The sequence below is a fragment of the Hermetia illucens genome, chromosome 5 (genome assembly GCF_905115235.1).
Source record: "Hermetia illucens chromosome 5, iHerIll2.2.curated.20191125, whole genome shotgun sequence".
NCBI lineage: Eukaryota > Metazoa > Arthropoda > Insecta > Diptera > Stratiomyidae > Hermetia > Hermetia illucens.
The window spans coordinates 28979348-28998731 of record NC_051853.1 but is presented as its reverse complement, the minus strand read 5'-3'; the positions used below and the strand labels follow the sequence as shown (position 1 = coordinate 28998731).

General features: G+C 40.3%; 1 protein-coding gene across 1 annotated transcript; it reads right to left on the bottom strand.

The window, feature by feature from the left end:
• Positions 1-8626: 8626 nt before the first annotated feature.
• On the bottom strand, positions 8627-15646 carry LOC119657820. Its single transcript, XM_038064934.1, has 2 exons — positions 15216-15646; positions 8627-9964 (listed from the first exon to the last, which is right to left on the bottom strand). Exons 1-2 carry the CDS (start codon positions 15644-15646, stop codon positions 8983-8985), a joined length of 1413 nt encoding a protein of 470 aa, XP_037920862.1. The 3' UTR covers positions 8627-8982.
• Positions 15647-19384: the final 3738 nt, after the last annotated feature.

The window sequence follows — 19384 nt, the reverse complement described above, 5'->3', positions numbered from 1 at the left end:
GTAGTGCTCTGGGCTCGAATTACAACACCAATTACAATCCCCTCTGACAATCAGGCGAGAGTGAATACTGAAGCCATTCACAATGCAGTTCTCAGCAACACCTATAAGGGGGAAATAGATGCCAAAATAACCGCAGCTAACAGATGCCCTGGAGATGAAACATCATCAAATGATTTTCACAACCACCTGCAGAGCGTTATCATTGATGCGGCTACAAACACACTTGACTCCAGCCGCAAGAAAAGTAGTAACGGCTGATTTGATGATGAGTATAAGCTAGCAACGGAACAGAAGAATACTGCATACTGAGTAATGTTCTATTCTCAAAGAACGGGGGCACCCGCAGATTCCTACAAAGATCTCCGTCGAGCGGAGAAGCGACTTCACAGACGGAAAAAGGAAGCCTGGGAGAACCAACAGCTCTCTGAACTCGAAAAGTACAGGGAGCAACCGCACCAGGTGCGGAAGTTTTACCAATAAATCAGCAGGATGAAGTCTTATACACCTCCCATGCTCACCCTGCCGAGACAAAGAGGGAAATCTGATTTCCGACAGAATGGGCATATTGGGGCAATGTGATGAGTATTTTGATGAATTGCTCAATAACCAAAATATCGGCGAGTTGGAGGTCCCGCCAACTGAAGACGACGGTCAAATACTGCCACCATCAAGCATAGAAGAAACAGTCCGTACAATCCACTACTGGGGTAGTGTGCATTGAATTGCATCACCCGTAGCGAGTGCTGATCCGTTCGTGAGTTTTGTGATCAGTTAAGAGTAGGCCACGCCTTAGAGAACCGGGGTAGGGGCTTTATTTCGAAGGGTACATCTGCTCTGTACTACTACAGCCCGCTCTCTCTCTACAGCCCGAACTGAGGAAATAATAGGCAAGGAGAAAGAGTTGGTTGCGTTTTGGTCGCAGCACGAAAATGCTTCGCCCAACGGAGAAGGTAGAAAGGTTTGAAGTACTCTACGGCAAAACAGGGATGCGTACGGCCAAATAGAAAGGAAGTACCCCAAAGTGATGTAGTATTTGAGGCGGGGACGGTAACCTCAGTGCCCTTCAGCGCTGTTGTTCCGGAAAGGCACAGTGAAAACTAGAGATATTGCTTTTGATTTAAGCCGAATGGGAGTGTAGTCGAGCTTATCAGGATGTGCGCGATAATTATAAAGCGCATGCGGTACGTAACCCTCCTTCAGAAAAACGTCAACAAAGGTAAGAAAAACAGGCTGACGATAAACAAAGGCAAGGAAAGGCCCTACTAGGAGTGAAGGCTCTGGTTTTTTAGTCTAAAAGTCTCACAGAATCAGTCTACTAGTAGAAGAGGCCATTAAGCGTATCCAAACGTAATTAATGCCCGGGTAGGTATCATCTACGCAAATTCGAGGCCGAAAGCTACCTTTGGTAGAAGCTACCGAGCAATATATGAGACAGCTTGTTAACAGCGGGAAAATAAGAATTGATTAGGTAATATGTAGGGCACACGTCTGGAATTTGCGGGGTCTGTCAGGAGTACAGCATCCCACAAATGGGTCACAAAGTTATTATCTGCAACAAATAAATTGCCTGACTTGAAGGCTCCCTAAGTCGGGAGAGCGGGAGGGCTAGCCCGAAGTAATATGATAAAGGGTTCCAGGTTAGTTCTCTGACCACCGGGGGGAGTTTGTTTGGTTGTCGGACGACGTCCGGTTACGGCGATCCAACAATCTTTGCGAACCCATCTACCGACCCTGCCCAAAAGAAATCCCTTAATGTTATGTAAGTGATAAGCGTACAGAATCAGAACAACACAGACGCAAACACAAACATCCATTATGAACCAGGATTCGAACCCGGGCAACGAAATCGACGAGCATGACGCTCAGCTAATTCGCTTATCGCACCATGAAAAAGAAGCACAATACTGAGAAGGTAGTTATACGAACAAAATCATTTTTCGGGACAAACGAGTTGATATTTAGATTCGATAAAGCCTTGCTTGAGTATATGTTCTGAACAATATATTTTTTATCTTTTTAAGCTTTTGCTGAAAACGAAACGTTTTCAGGTTTCGTTGAATTATTAAATAAAATCGGTTTATTTTCTGTCTATTCGTCTATCTGTCACACGCTTTTGTCTCAGAAACGGTTGTACCGATTAACGCCAAATTTGGTGGGACGGTGGGAACTATGAACGCCCACGCATGCTTTGCTTTACATCGTTCTATGTGGAACTTAAAGGGAGTCTCCATATATGCAAAAAAAAGGTGTACATTTTTTTCACTAAATAGAGTCATGTTGGGTTTCAAATGAAAGGCCTCGATTAGCATTTTTCATATAGGCCTTCGTTTTTACGCAGACCGCGAAACGGGGGAGTGAGGAGGCCATAAAGGGGTCGCTTAAATTAAGGGGCCACTTTCAGCAACTACCAACCAGAAACATCTGAAAAAAATTGTGATGATGCTTCCATATGACGTCTATTCTCCGATTTAATAATAGCATATTAATATATTCTATAAATTTACAGCCAATCCCCCCTTGAGTTCATCTTAGGTCCGTAAACTGCATGTTGTATTAATATGGGCTTTAATATGGAGCATACTGGAAAGCTTGGTGGAAATTCTACCATTATTAACAAAGTTACAGCAGGTCGAAATTGCCTCTTTTGCGTCAAATTATTACTCCCCAAGAGGGAAAATGTCAGTACCACATCGAAGTGAATATCGGATACGTTCAATGTATAGACATCATGATATCATATCATGATATGTATAAATGAAACCATTTTGTACCCGAATATTATTAAATGAAGCATCAATAAAATTTTTCACCCCTGAAGCGCCAAGCTTCCGGTTTCCCAATTTGTTCATCTGCCATTTTCCCCAATTTGGTTTGTAGTTCCGCCTTTATGACTTCTGGTACTCATATTTAATCAGGAGGCCTTCTAATATTGTGTTTTAATAGGAGTCATTCTAGGCCACTTTTATCATTACATAACAAGAAATTATCCATAATATATTAAAATAGTTGAGTTTGGCAAAACTATATTAGTCTCCCATAGTACTTAAAATTTTGACGATAGGTGTTATTTTGAATGCTAACTCTATATAAAATTCCACTTTCAGTTTATCCATTTCCAGAATATAAATATCACTTACCTTGTTATCCTATATTCGTGCAACATTAACTCGGCCATATTAAAGAACTAACTAGGAAATGTGAAACCTTTGTTCCCATCTAGACAGAATATCTGTCATATGGAGTTCTTTTTAGATTGATTTGTAACAATTTGATTTCAGGGAAACTTCTTTTCAGTGATGTTGTCTATTTATGCCTATTGCGAACTTTTTAATTAACTCAATTAAATTCAACGCAAAATAAAACCATTTTTTTCAGTGACGAATGTCTCTTGAATCTTATTTGTGGTTGCAGTCATTTAATCTCTCCATGTAATATGCGGTGGTTATTATGATTTTTTCTCTCTCAAAATGTAACACTTCAAAGATATTATCTATTCAAAGGTCCATATGGCCGTATCATAAGGAACTTTGTATTAAAGTTATACTTTTTTCCTGGAGAAGGGAGTGTGTTGTATCTTCTTAGCTAAAAATACAGTCTATTTAAGGGAGTATCTAATATGAATGGAATTTACATCCTACAAGGTATTTTGTAGCTTGTCTTTAGAAAAGAGAACGGTATCGTAGATGCTGAATGAATATATCAATTTGATAACCTGTTTCATTGTTGAAATAGGAAGAACATTTATGGAATAATAGTTGTTTGAAAGTTTGTATATATGTACATTGTTAATCCAACTTGGTTTGTGGTAACGCCTGGATCGGACTGAGTAGAAGATATATATTCAAGTAGGCCCTGTAAATACTCTTAGGAGTTGTGTGTTCCAATTGTTAGCAATTTGAAACTCGGTTGTAACGTTCTACTACTAAATATTATTGTATATTTGTCTTGGTATGCGTGTAGAATTCTCTAGTTTCTTCTATTTTTCATCTAAATCTACAACAAATAGATAAGTATTTATGATTGTATTTTCTGTTTCTTTGATACGTGATCTAGTTCTCCCGATTTTCTTTTATTTACAGATATTGAATTTTACAGCCTTTCCGGCTATCAACTGTATTGCCTTGTATGTTGTACAATTATTTATTGATATCATTTTGGTATCGTTTACAATTAATGTTGCTATCTTTTATAATTCAATTTATCTTTTTTATTTCTGTTAACTTGTGAAGAACGTGACAAGGAGTTTAATATACAACTGCAATAGTATAATATTCACAGATACTACATATTTTTAAGTATATTTAAATATTTTCATGTAATTTCATAACGGTTAAAAACTGAAAAAATTGTTCCAAGTATATTATATTTGTAATTGTGCATTTTATTAATTGTGTTTATAGATTAATTATTGTTACTTTTGATGGTCTGGTGATTTCTTGTTTATTCCAACATGTCTTCCATTTCCGTCTTTTTTTGTGCTTTTTGGTGATTCTATTCATAATTAGAATTAATTTAGAACGTTTACGCAATTCTAAACTTTGATATTTCCAATTAGATATTCTCATTGTATGCCGGAAGTGCAAACAGAAAATATTTCTATATTACAAAAACAGATTTGATAAATTATTTGCTTAAATTTAGCATAAATGCATCTCGAAAATCATTCAAGTTAAAATCTGGATTTGTTTGTTTATCTCAAGGTGTTGAATAATAAGTTGATTTTAACAAAAAACATCTGTCATAAAAATGTGACTATGAGAAGTGATTACTATGGTATGAATCTAGTTATCTATCAATTTGAAGTTCTAAATCTCCTGAATGACTGTTACTTTTTCAGATATGAGCTGTGGCAAAGATATTTACAGATAATTATCGAAATAAGAATGCCGGTAAATCCAGTGCGGTGCGTAAAGTGAAAATGCAAAATGAACTGACATACAGGTCGTTATGAGTCTAGAAAGTTGACCATATGCGGTCAGGAAACAGGTCTGGCCTTTCCCAAAACCTAAAGACAAATGAAGACCATGTAACTCCGGGCAAATAGGGCGGGCTTTTTTCAACTTTTTCCTTCATGCCATTAGAAAAGCTTTTTCCGGTCAGGGAGTAAATTCGTTCTCCGTTGAGTTTAAAGGCGGCGGGGGTCCCAATATATGCAGGGCGTGGTGGGGGTGCATATTTTTTTCCCCGAAGATAGCCATGTGGGGTCTCAAATGAGAGGTGTCGATTAGTATTTTTGGAAACAGTTATTAGTTTTGACATTGATTGCAAAGGGGAGAAGTGCGGGGGTTAGAAAGGGATCAATTATTTTAAGGATAAGTTCCCAGAAATTGGTGGTCTGTATGTGGTATCTTAGCCTCAAAATATTCCCTGTTACGATATCAATTCAAATAAAGTTAGTAATAGTACATCATTCTTTTTTGCAAATTTACTGAGAACTCCCTTTAAGTTCATGATCTCGTAAAATGTTTCCGTAGGGCAGACTTTAATAGGAACCATCAGATTTGAAAGTTGGTTGGAAACCCCAATACTATCATAAGGAGATAAAAGTTACCTCTTTCCCGTCAGATTACTACTCCTTGCGATATAAAATATTAAAAATGAAAATTTGCCTTTGAAGATATTTTTCCTTTTTATTGGCTAAAAGTATTTGGTGATATATACAAATACGTATTTTGGGGGACCAGCTTGAAGAGATCGCCTGTCGTCTTCGGCACTCCAATTTGGCAATTTCTGAAAGCGAGTATAGTGAAATGCCGCTGGAAACAGTGCGTGCAGCATCGAGATAAGTGGCCCAAGGGTCCGAAGCTTTGTGTGAAGAACCGTGGCGATCATTTCGAATAACCACCATGTTCGCTTACTTATTATGCTATTTTGTACCTTCCTGCATAATTTCAGCTTTGTATCTATCTTAGTTTTGCTTATGGCTATACTCATCATCATCAACGGCGCAACAACCGGTATCCGGTCTAGGCCTGCCTTAATAAGGAACTCCAGACATCCCGGTTTTGCGCCGAGGTCCACCAATTCGATATCCCTAAAAGCTGTCTGGCGTCCTGGCCCACGCCATCGCTCCATCTTAGGCAGGGTCTGCCTCGTCTTCTTTTCCTACCATAGATATTGCCCTTATAGACTACGGATTAAGTGACCCGCCCACCGTAACCTATTGAGCCGGATTTTATCCACAACCGGACGGTCATGGTATCGCTCATAGATTTCGTAATTGTGTAGGCTACGGAATCGTATGGCTATACTGTGTAAATTAAACTAGTATATGCGCATGTTGACAGATCTGACAGCATCTGGTTGGCTAGGGAACTCCATACGTAAATAATGTGTACTGACCAATCCGCTGAAAGTGCACTACGAGGATGACCGGAAGGTCTGCCAGTTGGTAGTTGTGGGCCCACCTCTCGTTGCTGACGGTAAAAAGGCAACTATAAATTTGAGCTTTGCTAACTCTTCATGCATTCGCTCTTGTAACAACTTTTTAAAATATGCTAACATTGAGCTAGCCGCAGGGAAAGGTAGCCATTAGATTTTCGGGACGAACTATGGAGGATAAATGGGAGTACCGCAGTTTGCATTAGATGAGTTTATCCAGATGGCGGCGGTCGCACTTTGCGTTTTGCACTCCGCATGGTGTTGATGCTAATCCCTGACCCCACTTCGTATGCTGAACAAATGCGTACATATTTCAGTTGTAGTTTCGCGTCAATTTTATGTAACATGTGTTTATATGGGAACGTAGGACGTGCGGCACCAACGGGTTTGGGTTTCCTACAACTGGAGCACAATTCTTCTTTGTCAGGTTTCGCATCGTATCGCAAGTCAAGCTTTTGGGAAGAAGCGTTGGAAGAATAATGACAACGATTGCTGGATATACTACTACGTTTTTTTCTTTTTTAATATGATTTTCAATGTCCACAACATTCCACAACTACATGTTGCCGTCTACAGTTCTGACTTCTCCTGACTACGGAATTCAATGAAAGCCACCTCGCAGTAGTGAAGGCGAACCACATCTGAAGTAAAGACATTCGTGCTGGATATGTGGTTACACTGATCTTGGAGAAATCGCGAGAGAGGCGATGATATGATAATGAAATTATGGTCGACGAGAACTCACTAGCTAAGATTGGTCTGAGCATCCAAGTGGATGAACAGGGAAAAGGGCCGACCGAAACAGCAATAGTTTGATATCTCGGGTGGTGATTTTGGAGTCGGGACCAAGTCTATTTCTCAGCTGAGGTTGGTATAGATAGTGTGTAGATCGTATCGTAAATGGGGACATTTATGACCGATTGGCATCTTTCTCATCGTTGAAAGGTTTTAAAAAAAACGTTCTCAATGGAAACTACTGGACTCAAGTTAGAGCAATCCTATAATTGTAGATATAATGCAACTACATATAGGTTAGTGCTTTAAAGGGTCACATAATTCAAACGCACTACAGAGCGCTCAATTGTTTCCCTTGTTTTCCCTTGTTTAGCGGATGTCAGAGTGGATGCTTTCAAGGAGCTAGGAGATTTGGAAAATGTATGGCGGGACTACTGTATTCAATTTGGGTTATTGCGTTGTTCCTATAAAGCGTATGACATGTTTCGCATAGTGGCGTAAATGTTTCAAGGATAGTCGTGGACTGTGTTAGACATTTTTCACGCCAGCTGTCGATCCACACATAGACAAAATAAAGACCTTGTTGTGGCTAAAGCCTTTCGTCCAGAATCATAGGTTTACGATTATGACATTGACATGACGGTCCCCTCATTCCAGTGGTTTGGCGTCCTTCTGCCCAGAAGCTCTCCCCAACTTCGAACTAATTTTAATGCGATTCTGACAGCTATCTCTGATGTTAAAGGTATTATACACCACGAGTACCTCCCCGTTGCCTTCAAAGCGAACTATACTGAAGTTCTAAATCGTCTGATGGCTTTCCATTCGTCGCAGAAGATGAGTTTAGAAATGAGGTATATGCGGGTAGACGGATGGAGAATAAATAGGATAGAAGCGGTTGTTTATATGTGAAGGGGATATTTCATGGAAATCAGCGTTAGTTATTAAAATTATATCGTGGTGGAAGGCAAAGGAAGAATGATACAATGGCAGAGAGAGAAGCAAAAACTTCCAGCGTTGGATGGACTAGAAGTTGTGCCTTTCCGCATTTAATTCACTATCTTCATCGCATTATTTTATTCCACCACATTTTACCTTAATTCACCTCAGATTGACAGTCTTGAAGTGATCTGGAGATGCATTGAGCTAGCACAAATTTGGAATCATGTTTTGTTTTCATTAATGGATAAATAGGCCCCAAATCAGCCGATTATATCTTACTAGTTAACAGGTTCCGAGAGACTTCCTTGTTTCGTAAATATATTTACAATTAAAGATAAAATTATGTATTGATGTATCTTTTGTACAAAATATCAATATATTGCGTCAGTTTCCTACACGTGATACTATCAATAAAGAATTACCTTCTATACATTTAACCTTATGTCCTTATTATAGTCCACAATTTACAATACATATTCTACTATACATTACAATCGCAATTCGAATTTTCGCAGTAACTCACATACTCACAGTCGCGTGATGATTTCAGGATTTACCTGGTGAATGGACGTTGCAAAGGCAAAGCAATCCATCGTGAAAGGCATCCCATATTTCCATTGTTTGGTTTTCCACTTAAAACTGGCAAAAATATATTTTCAAGATTCATTTTTACATCTATATTTATGCGTATGAATATTTTATGATATCGGTTTATGGATAACGGTGATATACATATGTACGAAGGATTAAAATACATTTGAAATTGAACCTAATATTTCTTTTGGCACCATCATTTTCCACGATCTCCATTACACTTTTCCAAATGCTATTTTGAAAACTTACTTTGTGATATTGGCGGCGGGTTTGCATTTTGAACGAAGCCGATGAATTCATTTAGGTGAACTTAAAGCTAAAATTCCCGGTTAATTATTTGACAAAAAGGTCCTTGAGCGTGGAACACAATGACGAATCGCAAGTGTCCTTTGAGTCGTCTTCATCGCTTTTCCCGAACCAATTGAGGCTTGAGCGAACGGTGGGTGCTGGCTTTCGACGACTGTCCTTTGGTATGGCCCCTTTATTTGATGACGAGATTGTCGATGCGCTCTTCTTAAGAAATCCTTCGATGGCACTACCGATTACGTGAGGATCAACTAAGGAATTTTTATTTTGTTTACTTCGCGGAACTTTCCGATTCTTTTCAGTTTCACGATTTTGAAGTCTTTCCAGCATGTCCTTGGAGACAGCCATTGCTGTGCTTTTACTTCGAATACTCTTCTTTTTGGCCATTGGTTGATGGCGTTTGGTAAACCACCCAGACAATGCCGCTGCGCCTTTGTCCTCTGTGTCTGATATGAACTGTTTGGCGTTTTGTAGGAGGGATACATCGAAACTGTTCGATCGTGTTGACCGACCTACATTTGGATCTAAGGTTGCTCCATATGTTGAACTCGTTTTGGTTTTTACTGGAGTTGACTCATCACATTTATTAATTTCTATGGCGGATGACGTTAGATTACTCAAGACTACACCTAGCTCAGATTTTCCGCTTGTGGAGAGAAAACCGGATTTTTTTCGTTTATGTGATCCTGATGGGCCAGGGAGGCAGGGCGATACTATGGCAGGATGTTCAGAGGCTCGTCTATGTGATGGAATTGTAGGCAGGGCATTTCCAATGAAGTCTGAAAAGCGTCGGTTCGTGTAACGTTGTGATGTGCTGGCGCCTGCTTCGTCGACCGTCTGTACTTCACACACTTTTTCGCTGCTAGTTGTCCATAGTTTCATTCGAGCTTTTCGTGACTGTACGATGTCATCCATTATATCTAATTGAAGATTATGTATGCTGCCTAAATGATCGGTGGAAGGGGGTCCTGTCGAAGCACCGCTTTCACGACGTGAACCAAGTACGCGACTGTAAATAATAAAATGTTATCTATGAACATAATATTTTCCAATTTTTAAAAATTATGAAGGAAATAACTACGTGTCCACACTACAAATGGCCGTCCAAAGTTTTGTTTATAAAATTCACAGCTGAAAGTCTCTTAATCATGGCAGTTGGCGAGAATGAGGTATATATTAGTGGAATGTGGTTTTGTTTCACCACCTTCAAGGGACAGAATTTGATATTTTACTGGACAAGCTGCCTTTGAATAGACCATCTTCAGGTAAACCGCTTCAGGCAAGTCGACTTCGACGAAACCACAACTTTTGGATGGTACCAAGTTTGAGGGGCAGGGATCGTCCGGAGTGTTTATGGGTAAGGGCAAACCGAAGCGGCAGCGTTCCTCTGACGTTTCCAAAGGGTAGCAAAGAGCCCTTCGCCAGCATTATTTTAACATGTGGGCCTCGATGCTACTAGGCGGCAATAAAAGCTAATAAGCCGGGAACTTTCCTTTCTATTCGCGTTCCTGAGTCTGATTAAAAGAAAATTCGGAAACAAAGGGGCTCTCGGCGCTATTGCGGGTTTTCACAGTCTAAGTGTCGACTCTAACGTCAGTGAAGGAGATTTGCAGCTCACGGCATCTTCATCTGAAGCGTAGGTAAGGTGCACTATTTCCCAAATAAATTTGCATTATTATAAAGCCGCCGCTGCATTTATCAGTCATCGATGAATAACTGGAAGATGCTTCTATAGCTCATACAAGAAGCATGGATTGTTTGTGGGGAAAAATGCTATCCTGCTGTATGCCTAAGAAAGTGCTAGACTTTGCTTTAGCGTGGTGGTTTCAAAAAACTAGCGTGACATGGCTTTTGTTGAACGTTGTGGGCATTATAGAAATGTATCGCTCTCTCAGAGTACAGGTTCACCGGTTTCGCAACGAGCATGTGCCTACCTTCGGCCCCATTTCGGAGTCCGCGAAAGACAGATTGGGCGATGTACAAAATAGAAATGAGCCCCCAGTCATGATTTCTGTGAGGCGCATCAGCAAGAACATATCACGCCAGTTGGTTTGGAGTTGATACCAGTTGCTGCTGAGCCTGTCAGGATGCTCGAAAACCGCTGGTAATGAGGACACTGACAGACCCACCCGCCTAGGGCCTAGATCCATAATGTTGGGGCTCTGGTTATAAGTAGTTAATGTGAGAAAAAGGAGGAGATTTCATATTTTAGTCGAAGATATAATACATACCTTGGTAAGGTCTTTTTTTCTACAAAGAATCGGTGCAATCTTTGATTCCGGAAAATGTTCTCGGTTTCCCAAAACTCAATGAACGCCACAAGCGGGTGACCATTGATTTCAGGGGATCCTAACAAAAGGCAAAATTGCTTGGAGCTGCGGATCCTTTATTAAATGCCAAAGTTAGCTATGACAACATCTTGCTTGGACAGGCAATGGGAAATACATGATCGCATGAGCGCAAGGATAATGGTAAGAGCAACTTCAACAGCGTTATCATTTTTGGCATATTGTTTAAGTATGGAGAGTTGGGTTTCAACTGATCAGCAAGGTACGAGCGCTCAAATCAATCCAACTGCAATCAGCAGTATATTTAGGAGTTATTTTCTAAATGTGCATAATAAGAGAGGTACTGACATCGGCTAAATATACTTCTTTGATGGTGTTTAAGATGTCAAGATGTGTAGGCCTCGCTGGAAAATCTCGAAGGGGCTTTCGTAAGATGGAGGACATGCGTGTAGGAGTTGAGATCCCTGGGCACATCGGTTGTGTTTATCCAGTTGCGGCGGCATTGAGCAGACGGAACAATTCGGTGGTAGTTAATATCGAGTACAGAGTCGTAAGGAATTTCAAACTTTCCCTATATATCAGCTCAGCGGGACCTGCAGCCAATTCTTCGCGATTAACTGTCTGGAGTCCAAGTATCTAAAAAGAAGGGTCGCCTTGGGCTATTATAGTAGCTTTCAGCGTCCTGTGTCATCTTTCAAGCTTCCCACTGGACAGCGGGTGGTACGCGGTTGTCCGGTAGCGTTTCAAGTCGAGGAGTTTTCCTAATTCTGAGAAAAGGGGAGCTCGAGTTACATTACCTTGCCGGTGATTGTATCGGCTGGCACACCGAAGCGTGGAATCTACTATCGACAGGCGACCGCGGCACAACATTGTACAGAAATGTCTTTCAGAGTTGTCGCCTCAGGTCACCGCGAGAACCTATCGATAATTGTGAGGCAACACTTGGAAGAGTGCGAGTTTCGCAAAGGGTCACTTAAGTCGAGATGGATTTCGTGGAAGCGCTTCGTGGATTGACGGAACACATCTACACATGTACAATTTTAAAGTTTTGCAGTTCTGGCATGCGATTAACTGGTCCAAGAATTAATATCCTTGTTCATGAACCGCTAGAAATGCTTTGCGGTGACTAATCGATTCGTTGTCTAGGTCGTGAACGGCGTAAATACTTTCTTAAGGAAATTGGTCGGAATATATGGTCTTGGTTCCTTGTCTAAAGTCTCTTAGTATATACTCGATTTTGAGTCGAACATAAGAAACTCCCTAAATGTTTATTTAGACTTGGTTTTGACGCTTTGATGAACTGCCTCGTCCTTCTTCGCCTAAGCGATTGCTACAGAATGTGACAAAGCGTCAGCAACTACAGGGAGTCTTTAATTGCGAATTAAGTGACTAATGATTCATGATCATCAGTGATGTAGTTCTGTTAAGCGGGGTTCAGTTACTTATAGAAGAAGGTCAACGGCTGCCAGATTTGATTAACCTTTTGGAGAAGGGTGGCGCCTACGGTAACCTCTAAGACACAAATTTAGCTAGGGGTGAATCTGGTTGAGGGAATGCCAGAAACGTAGCTTCTACTAGCTGTTGGTTAGTGGTCTTAAACGCCTCCGCCTCTGGGGACCAGGTAATCAGGCGGGAATCTTTGGTCTTCAGCGTTAAACACAGAGTGGTGATGGGCGGCCATTGGCAAGAAAGGGCGGTAGAAATTTAACATGCCCAAGAAACTTATCAGATCCTTAACCATTTTCGGAAGTGGGGAGCTCGAAATCGATTGTACTTTGACTAATCCGATTAGATGCTTTCGAGGGTTATCAGGTAGCCTCACTTGGAATAATAAGAACTTGTATACCTCAATGTTGAGTTCTGGGCCGGCCTGAAGAATTCAGACTAAAAGGAGAACGCGACCAGAACATTATCCAAATGAACAAAATAAAAGTGAATTTTTCGCAGCACAGAGTGGTTGAGCCCCTGAGAGGTTTGCATCACATTGGACAGTCCAAAAGTTATTATAGTGAACTGTGTTCGTTTCCGGAATGTGTTCGGGAGCTACAGAAATTTGATGATATGCCTTGACGAGGTAGAAGGCGGAGATAATGCGGTAGTTTGCAACGGAGTGCGCAAGATCGTGAAAAGATAGAGGGCCAGTAGTGTTGATGTGGTACAGACGATTATGCTTAATGGGTAGTGACGTTGCTGTATCTACAAAGAAGTACTCAATTACGTGGGTCGACAAAATCGCGGAAAGAATGTTGGTCGTGTGAGCTGTTCTTCTTCTAGCTGGCCTCAGGTAGGTTGTGGAGTCAATGAGAGACCAATCCATACTGAAGATTACGTCGATATGTAAGATGTTGATGCGCTCGACGGCATTTATTCTCCGACTGGTAATTTCTATGACTTCATCCGGAGTCATGATGCTTGATAATTTTCCTAAATTTGGGTTAACTGGTGATCACCACTCGTAGGTATCGCTTCCATTCTAATATGATTAGAGTGCGAGGAGCTTGAGGCCAGCAAATTTACCCTTCTCTCTTTGGCAAATCTTAATTTGCTAATTGAAATAATAAAACTTGTTGTTTCTTTTTCGTTGGTGTGGGTATTTATTCTTGCAAATACCGATATTTCGGGAACCACTTGTTCCCTTCATCAGTGCAAACAAGAACTTGTTTGCACTGATGAAGGGAACAAGAACTTGTTTGCACTGATGAAGGGAACAAGTGGTTCCCGAAATATCGGTATTTGCAAGAATAAATACCCACACCAACGAAAAAGAAACAACAAGTTTTATTATTTCAATTAATTAATCGTTGGAAACACCGCATAAATTCACTCTGATTAATTTGCTAGTCTTACTTCGGAGAGGAAGGAGAACTTCTACTTTCCTGAAAACTCGCGGCGGGCTCTCTTCCTTAAAACATTATAGGTCGCCAAAGGGAGTTGATTTTCACATCACCAGTGAGTTTGTCATTAGGGCAATTATTGCCGCGATTTTTAAAAGAGATCGAAGAGGGGATCTCTCCCTTTCCCTTCATAGCCTCCCCCACTAGGGATGGGGTTAGAAATTTAACCTTTAACCACACTCTGATGATATCTATTTGCAGGAAATTTTCACGTAATCGAAAAATGTTAAGGTTATTTTCAAGACAAAGGTTTAACTTCGAACCCCATTCAACAGACGGAAGGGATAATGGGTGCTCACTCTCCTCCCTGCAAAGTAATAGTGTTTGTTTCAAATGTTAGTTTGAATCTTCAGCGCCACTTTTGGCGGAGGGCGAGGGATGCAGGAGGAAAAAGAAGATCCCCTTTTCTCACACGTTGAGAGGTTATGTTGCGCCGGAAAGGGGTACGGGCTGGGGTATTGGAGTAATATGGCCGCCCTCTCTGTAATCTTCCTTGCACATCGCAACAATGATGGCCTATTGGTAGCTTAGTAATGATACGATAAAGGCTTCTTTTCGGGTGCCATGATTTTGTAACAAGCTTTTTGGTAGGAGTAGAACGGAGAGACCTTTTCTTCCTCTTATACGCTTTCTCCCATTTTCAGATTCAGGGACACTCTTAAAAGCCGAACAAAAATACAATTGCAGAAAGGCAAGCCTGAAGCCTGAAATCTGAGTTTAAAATTGGAAAAAAGGAAACGGATTAACTATTTAATATTTTGCCTTCTCTGATATAATTTGATTGCCTAAGCTTTTTATCTGACATTTGAATTTCAAACTACTCCTTTTCGATTTTAGATCATAGCGAACTATTATTCGGTATCTAATTTCATTTAGTTGGGAAAGGACTGAAATTCTGAGCAACTGATTTCGTTATGCAGTCCCCATTGTCTTGAAAATTTCCTTTATTTCTTCTATCTATAATTTCTCCGATTTTCAGATACATAAACCATACATATATTATCTAAATATAAATTAAGCAATGAAAAGTACATGAAAGAAGAATATATTCTGGTTAAATAATTGAAAATGAACTTACCTGTTGGATGGATAAGCAGCGACAGATTCTCGACGATTTCTTCCGAAAAAGGCCGGAGGAACTTTTGAAATTGTGACTACGGAATGTCTTCGTCCTGATGGCGCAGGAGCTTGGGAAAGCGTTGCAAGAAATGCTGCTTCCCTTGGACTTGGTCCAGAACCTTCACCTCCCCTTTCGGAAAGTCTTCGAACTTGACTTGCAGTTATACCTTCGGTAACCTGTTGCGACGGCAGGGAATGCTTCCGGGTTTCACGTGGATCACGCCATGGTGAAAGAAGATACGGATTTACAGGCGAGTCTATATCCAGGCTTGCTTTTTGTGTAGGAGTGTTTGAGCTGGATTGTTCCTCTTCTTCAATATTTCCCGATTCTTCAACAACAATGAGTGGTTCTTTACTGGCGCCGAAGGGCGAGAATGATGAACGACGCATTCTGAAAGTATCTGCAAAAGAAATGGAGACTATTGTTACGAAATGGGTGGAATTTTATTTCTTTCATGGAAAATTTAATATTTCGAACGATGGTATCATATGGGCGTGAATGTTATGAAGTAGATTTGCTAAATTAAGGAGGAAGGTGATGCGATAAATGTTCAGTTTCATTTACAACTTTCCTAGAAATATCAATTTGTATGATAAAGGCAATTGCTATTCGAATCAAATCTTCAGAAGATTGGTATATTCATGGGATGGGAGTTCGGATTAAGAGAAAAGTAAAAGTTAGAAAAAATCTAAGTTTTATAAACGCAAAATGTATGGTTTTATTTTTGTTTTTAATCATCATTTTTTATTTTTAAGAAATAGGTAATAATAATATACAGATTGGAAAAATAAACAAAAAAAAAACAATCTTTTAAACTAACAAAAATAACTTAAGTCTAATGGCCACTATGGGCTCTCAAAATGTTTGAATAATGATTTCTAGACAGAGAAGAGAAACAATAAGAAATAAAAATCTAATTTCACAATAAGTTGTCGGGAAATGGTCAAAGAACCCCACAGAATTCTCTTGTCCTTAGGGCAAATAAAGAAATATATTAAAAAGAAATAAAGAAAGGAACAATAATAAATATTTAATCGCTTCAAATTGTACTTCTAATTTAAATTATTGTTCTTAGAACTCTTATAATTAAAACAATTGACTTTTCGGTTTATATATATATATATTTTTACAATTACATCCATAGGAAGAAAAAGTAATAATAATAGTTGTAATATTAACAAACAGACAAAGAATAAAAACATATGTATGGATAAGTTACAATTGGAGGTAAAAGCAGCACCGGTTAAAATGCTCTGGAGTATCTCCAGTTGAATTCCGGAGCCTCCAGAGTCAAGTTCGGGGGGTATTCTATCCTTTTGTCCGTAGCCCGCCTATGTATATGATACATAACCGGATCGGAAGATTCAAGAGTTAGACCATTCCTGTAAAGATACACAAACAATTCGAGGAGAATGATGCCTGTCGTGAGGGTTTTCTCGAAATACCCATCATTTGGGTAGAGCGGCTGCGAAACCGAAGGGTTCTCGCCATGCGAAAACCAGATAGGACACCCATAGGTGAGCAACAGAATCGTTCCACACTTTTCCGCATTGATTTTCATCCGCCAGTTGTTTGTGAAGAACTTAATATCATTGAACGTCTTCTGAAGTTCAACTTGCACCTCAGTTACTTTCTTGTGTTGCGACCTTTTAGGAGATTTACTAAACTCGAACGCGTTGAGTAGCCGGCAAATACTGCGAAAGGTGTAGGCGCAGTCACTGTCCCTTGCTGTAATCCATTCTCTACTAGTAGCGAGATTTCCGTCCGTAATGACGGAGCACTTACCATACAGCTCACTACACATCATCGCTACGAGATGGCTGGTAAACTCGTTCTTCAGGAGGCTGAAAATCAGTCCATCCAACCAGAAGGTATCAAAGGCCTTCTCCGTGTCTACAAGGCAAGCGCCTACACACTCACCATTGTTAATCCGCCAGCAAATATCAGACGTTACCTTCGTTATTGCATGTATTGTCGAATGTCCAGATCGAAATTCGAATTGCGCGTTCGGCAATAATTCTTTCTTCTTGATATGCCCGTTCAAGGCTTTCAATACCAAAACCTCAAACACCTTGCTGATGTTAGGCAGCAAACTGCTTGGGCGGTAGCTCTTAGTACTGGATGAATCCTTCCCTCTCTTTAAGATCGAGAACACTCGAGCTTTCTTCCATTGTCCTGGAAAGAAAGAATTGTTCAATACATTATTGAACAAAATGCAATAATTGCGAATGGTAATATCTGGTAAATTCCTGAGGACCACGTTGGGAATGCCATCCATACCAAATGATCTCTTATTGTTTACCCTTCTAAATATGGTGGTTAATTCCCCACATGAGACAAAGTAATCAAGCAGATTGTCACTCGGTATGAGATCAACCTGCAACGCAGAACTAACCTGGAGAACAGTAGTGCCGTTCAGGCTATATTTGAAATTGTGGACATCTCGTTCTACAATTTCCGAAAGCAGCGTTGGCTCTAGGGCCGTTCTGGGGATGCAGAGCATCATCCATCACGATGTAATTGCCTTGTACATCAACAGTTACACTATTCGTGTCTATAAGTCAATAAGGTGTTGTATCTCGCTGCCACCGACTTTAATTCTCGGCAAAGTTACTCATGACTTCTTCAGGAATAACATATTTATATTTGTAAACATGGAATCTGAATTGCTTGGTGAAATACCCTTTATTTTCTCCCGTCATTGGGAGTTCACTTCATTTATGTAATATTGACGGATAAGATCCCGCGCGATCTTAAGAAATGATTTGAACTCAACCGATATGGGATGGTGATAGTCCCCATATCTCTGATAGATTATGTTGACACGAGTGACCAGAAGACTTTTCACTTTTTTCAACCGTTTTATGGCTGCAGTTTCATATCCTTCCATACTATTGCGAGGTTTAATCTTAGGGACGACTTGTTCAATTATATTCAGCGTCAAATTCTCCACCTTCAGAAGATACTGAAGTATTTCCTGATTGCTCAAGTTCCTGTCACCTGGCGCAATTGTACTATCGTTTTCTCCATCAAGAGGTCGGCATTCCTCTCGATATTCCCGAATAAACCTCTCTTGAATTTTCTTCCAATCTGTTTGTTTAAACTTCAGCCTGTGGACGCCACTGTCCATCGGCAGAAGGCGAACTCTTCTTCCATCAAACAAAACCTCAATGAGAATAGCGTTATGGTCAATATTGTAAGGAACAGTCTGTAGTTTCCGTTGAGGATTCCTAAAATTAGAGTTCAGCCACGCGTCAGCAATGCACAAATCCAGATAGGAATTTGGCCTGGGCCTGGGTGGACTCTTTAACCGGTATAATTTGCATTTATACTCTATCTGATATTGCTCTATCCAAGATTTGATGAATACCTCTCTGGGATTCTTTGTGCGTTTAGCCAAGTCATCGGCTATAATATAATAATTATGCAGCCTGTTCAGTTCAAGTATCGTACACAGAGAATGGAACTCCTCCTTGAACTTGGCTCGCTTGTTTCCCACTACATAGACTGACAGAATCTATAAATTTCATCTTCTAGGCACTGAACACAGAATACGGGAGATTTCCATACATTCAAAGGTTTCAAATTCAGACGTATTGATATGCCTGAAACGATAATGGCGACCCATAAGTATTCCAGTACCACCTTCCCTATCACAATTTCATCTATCGTTCCTCACGAATTCAAAATCCTTTAATGTTATCGAATGCCTGGTACTGAGGTCGGTTTCTGAAATCAAAACATTCAAATTAATCGCGATGATCCGGGGACCATCCAATGGTACCGCGGTGACTGCAGACTTAGCAGCGGACATGCTGTTTGTGTAACTATTTTGTAATGCTGTTTATTTTTGTATTGTGTACGTGTAGTGTATGCTGCATGTTTTTACACATGGTTAATATTTTATAGAGGATGGTGTTCATCCCGCCACTTGCATCTTGTTGCGACTTTTTAGCCCCGCTTTGTCGGACTACTTCTGGAAACGGGATCCCCGGCAACACTGGTGCTGAAGGGACGGGACCATTCAACGCCGCTGACACGTTCGTCCTTTGGACCGATCTTGGTGTCTGCTGCCTTGTAACCTTAACATTGCGGTATGCAGGACATCCACGATACGAAGTCGGATG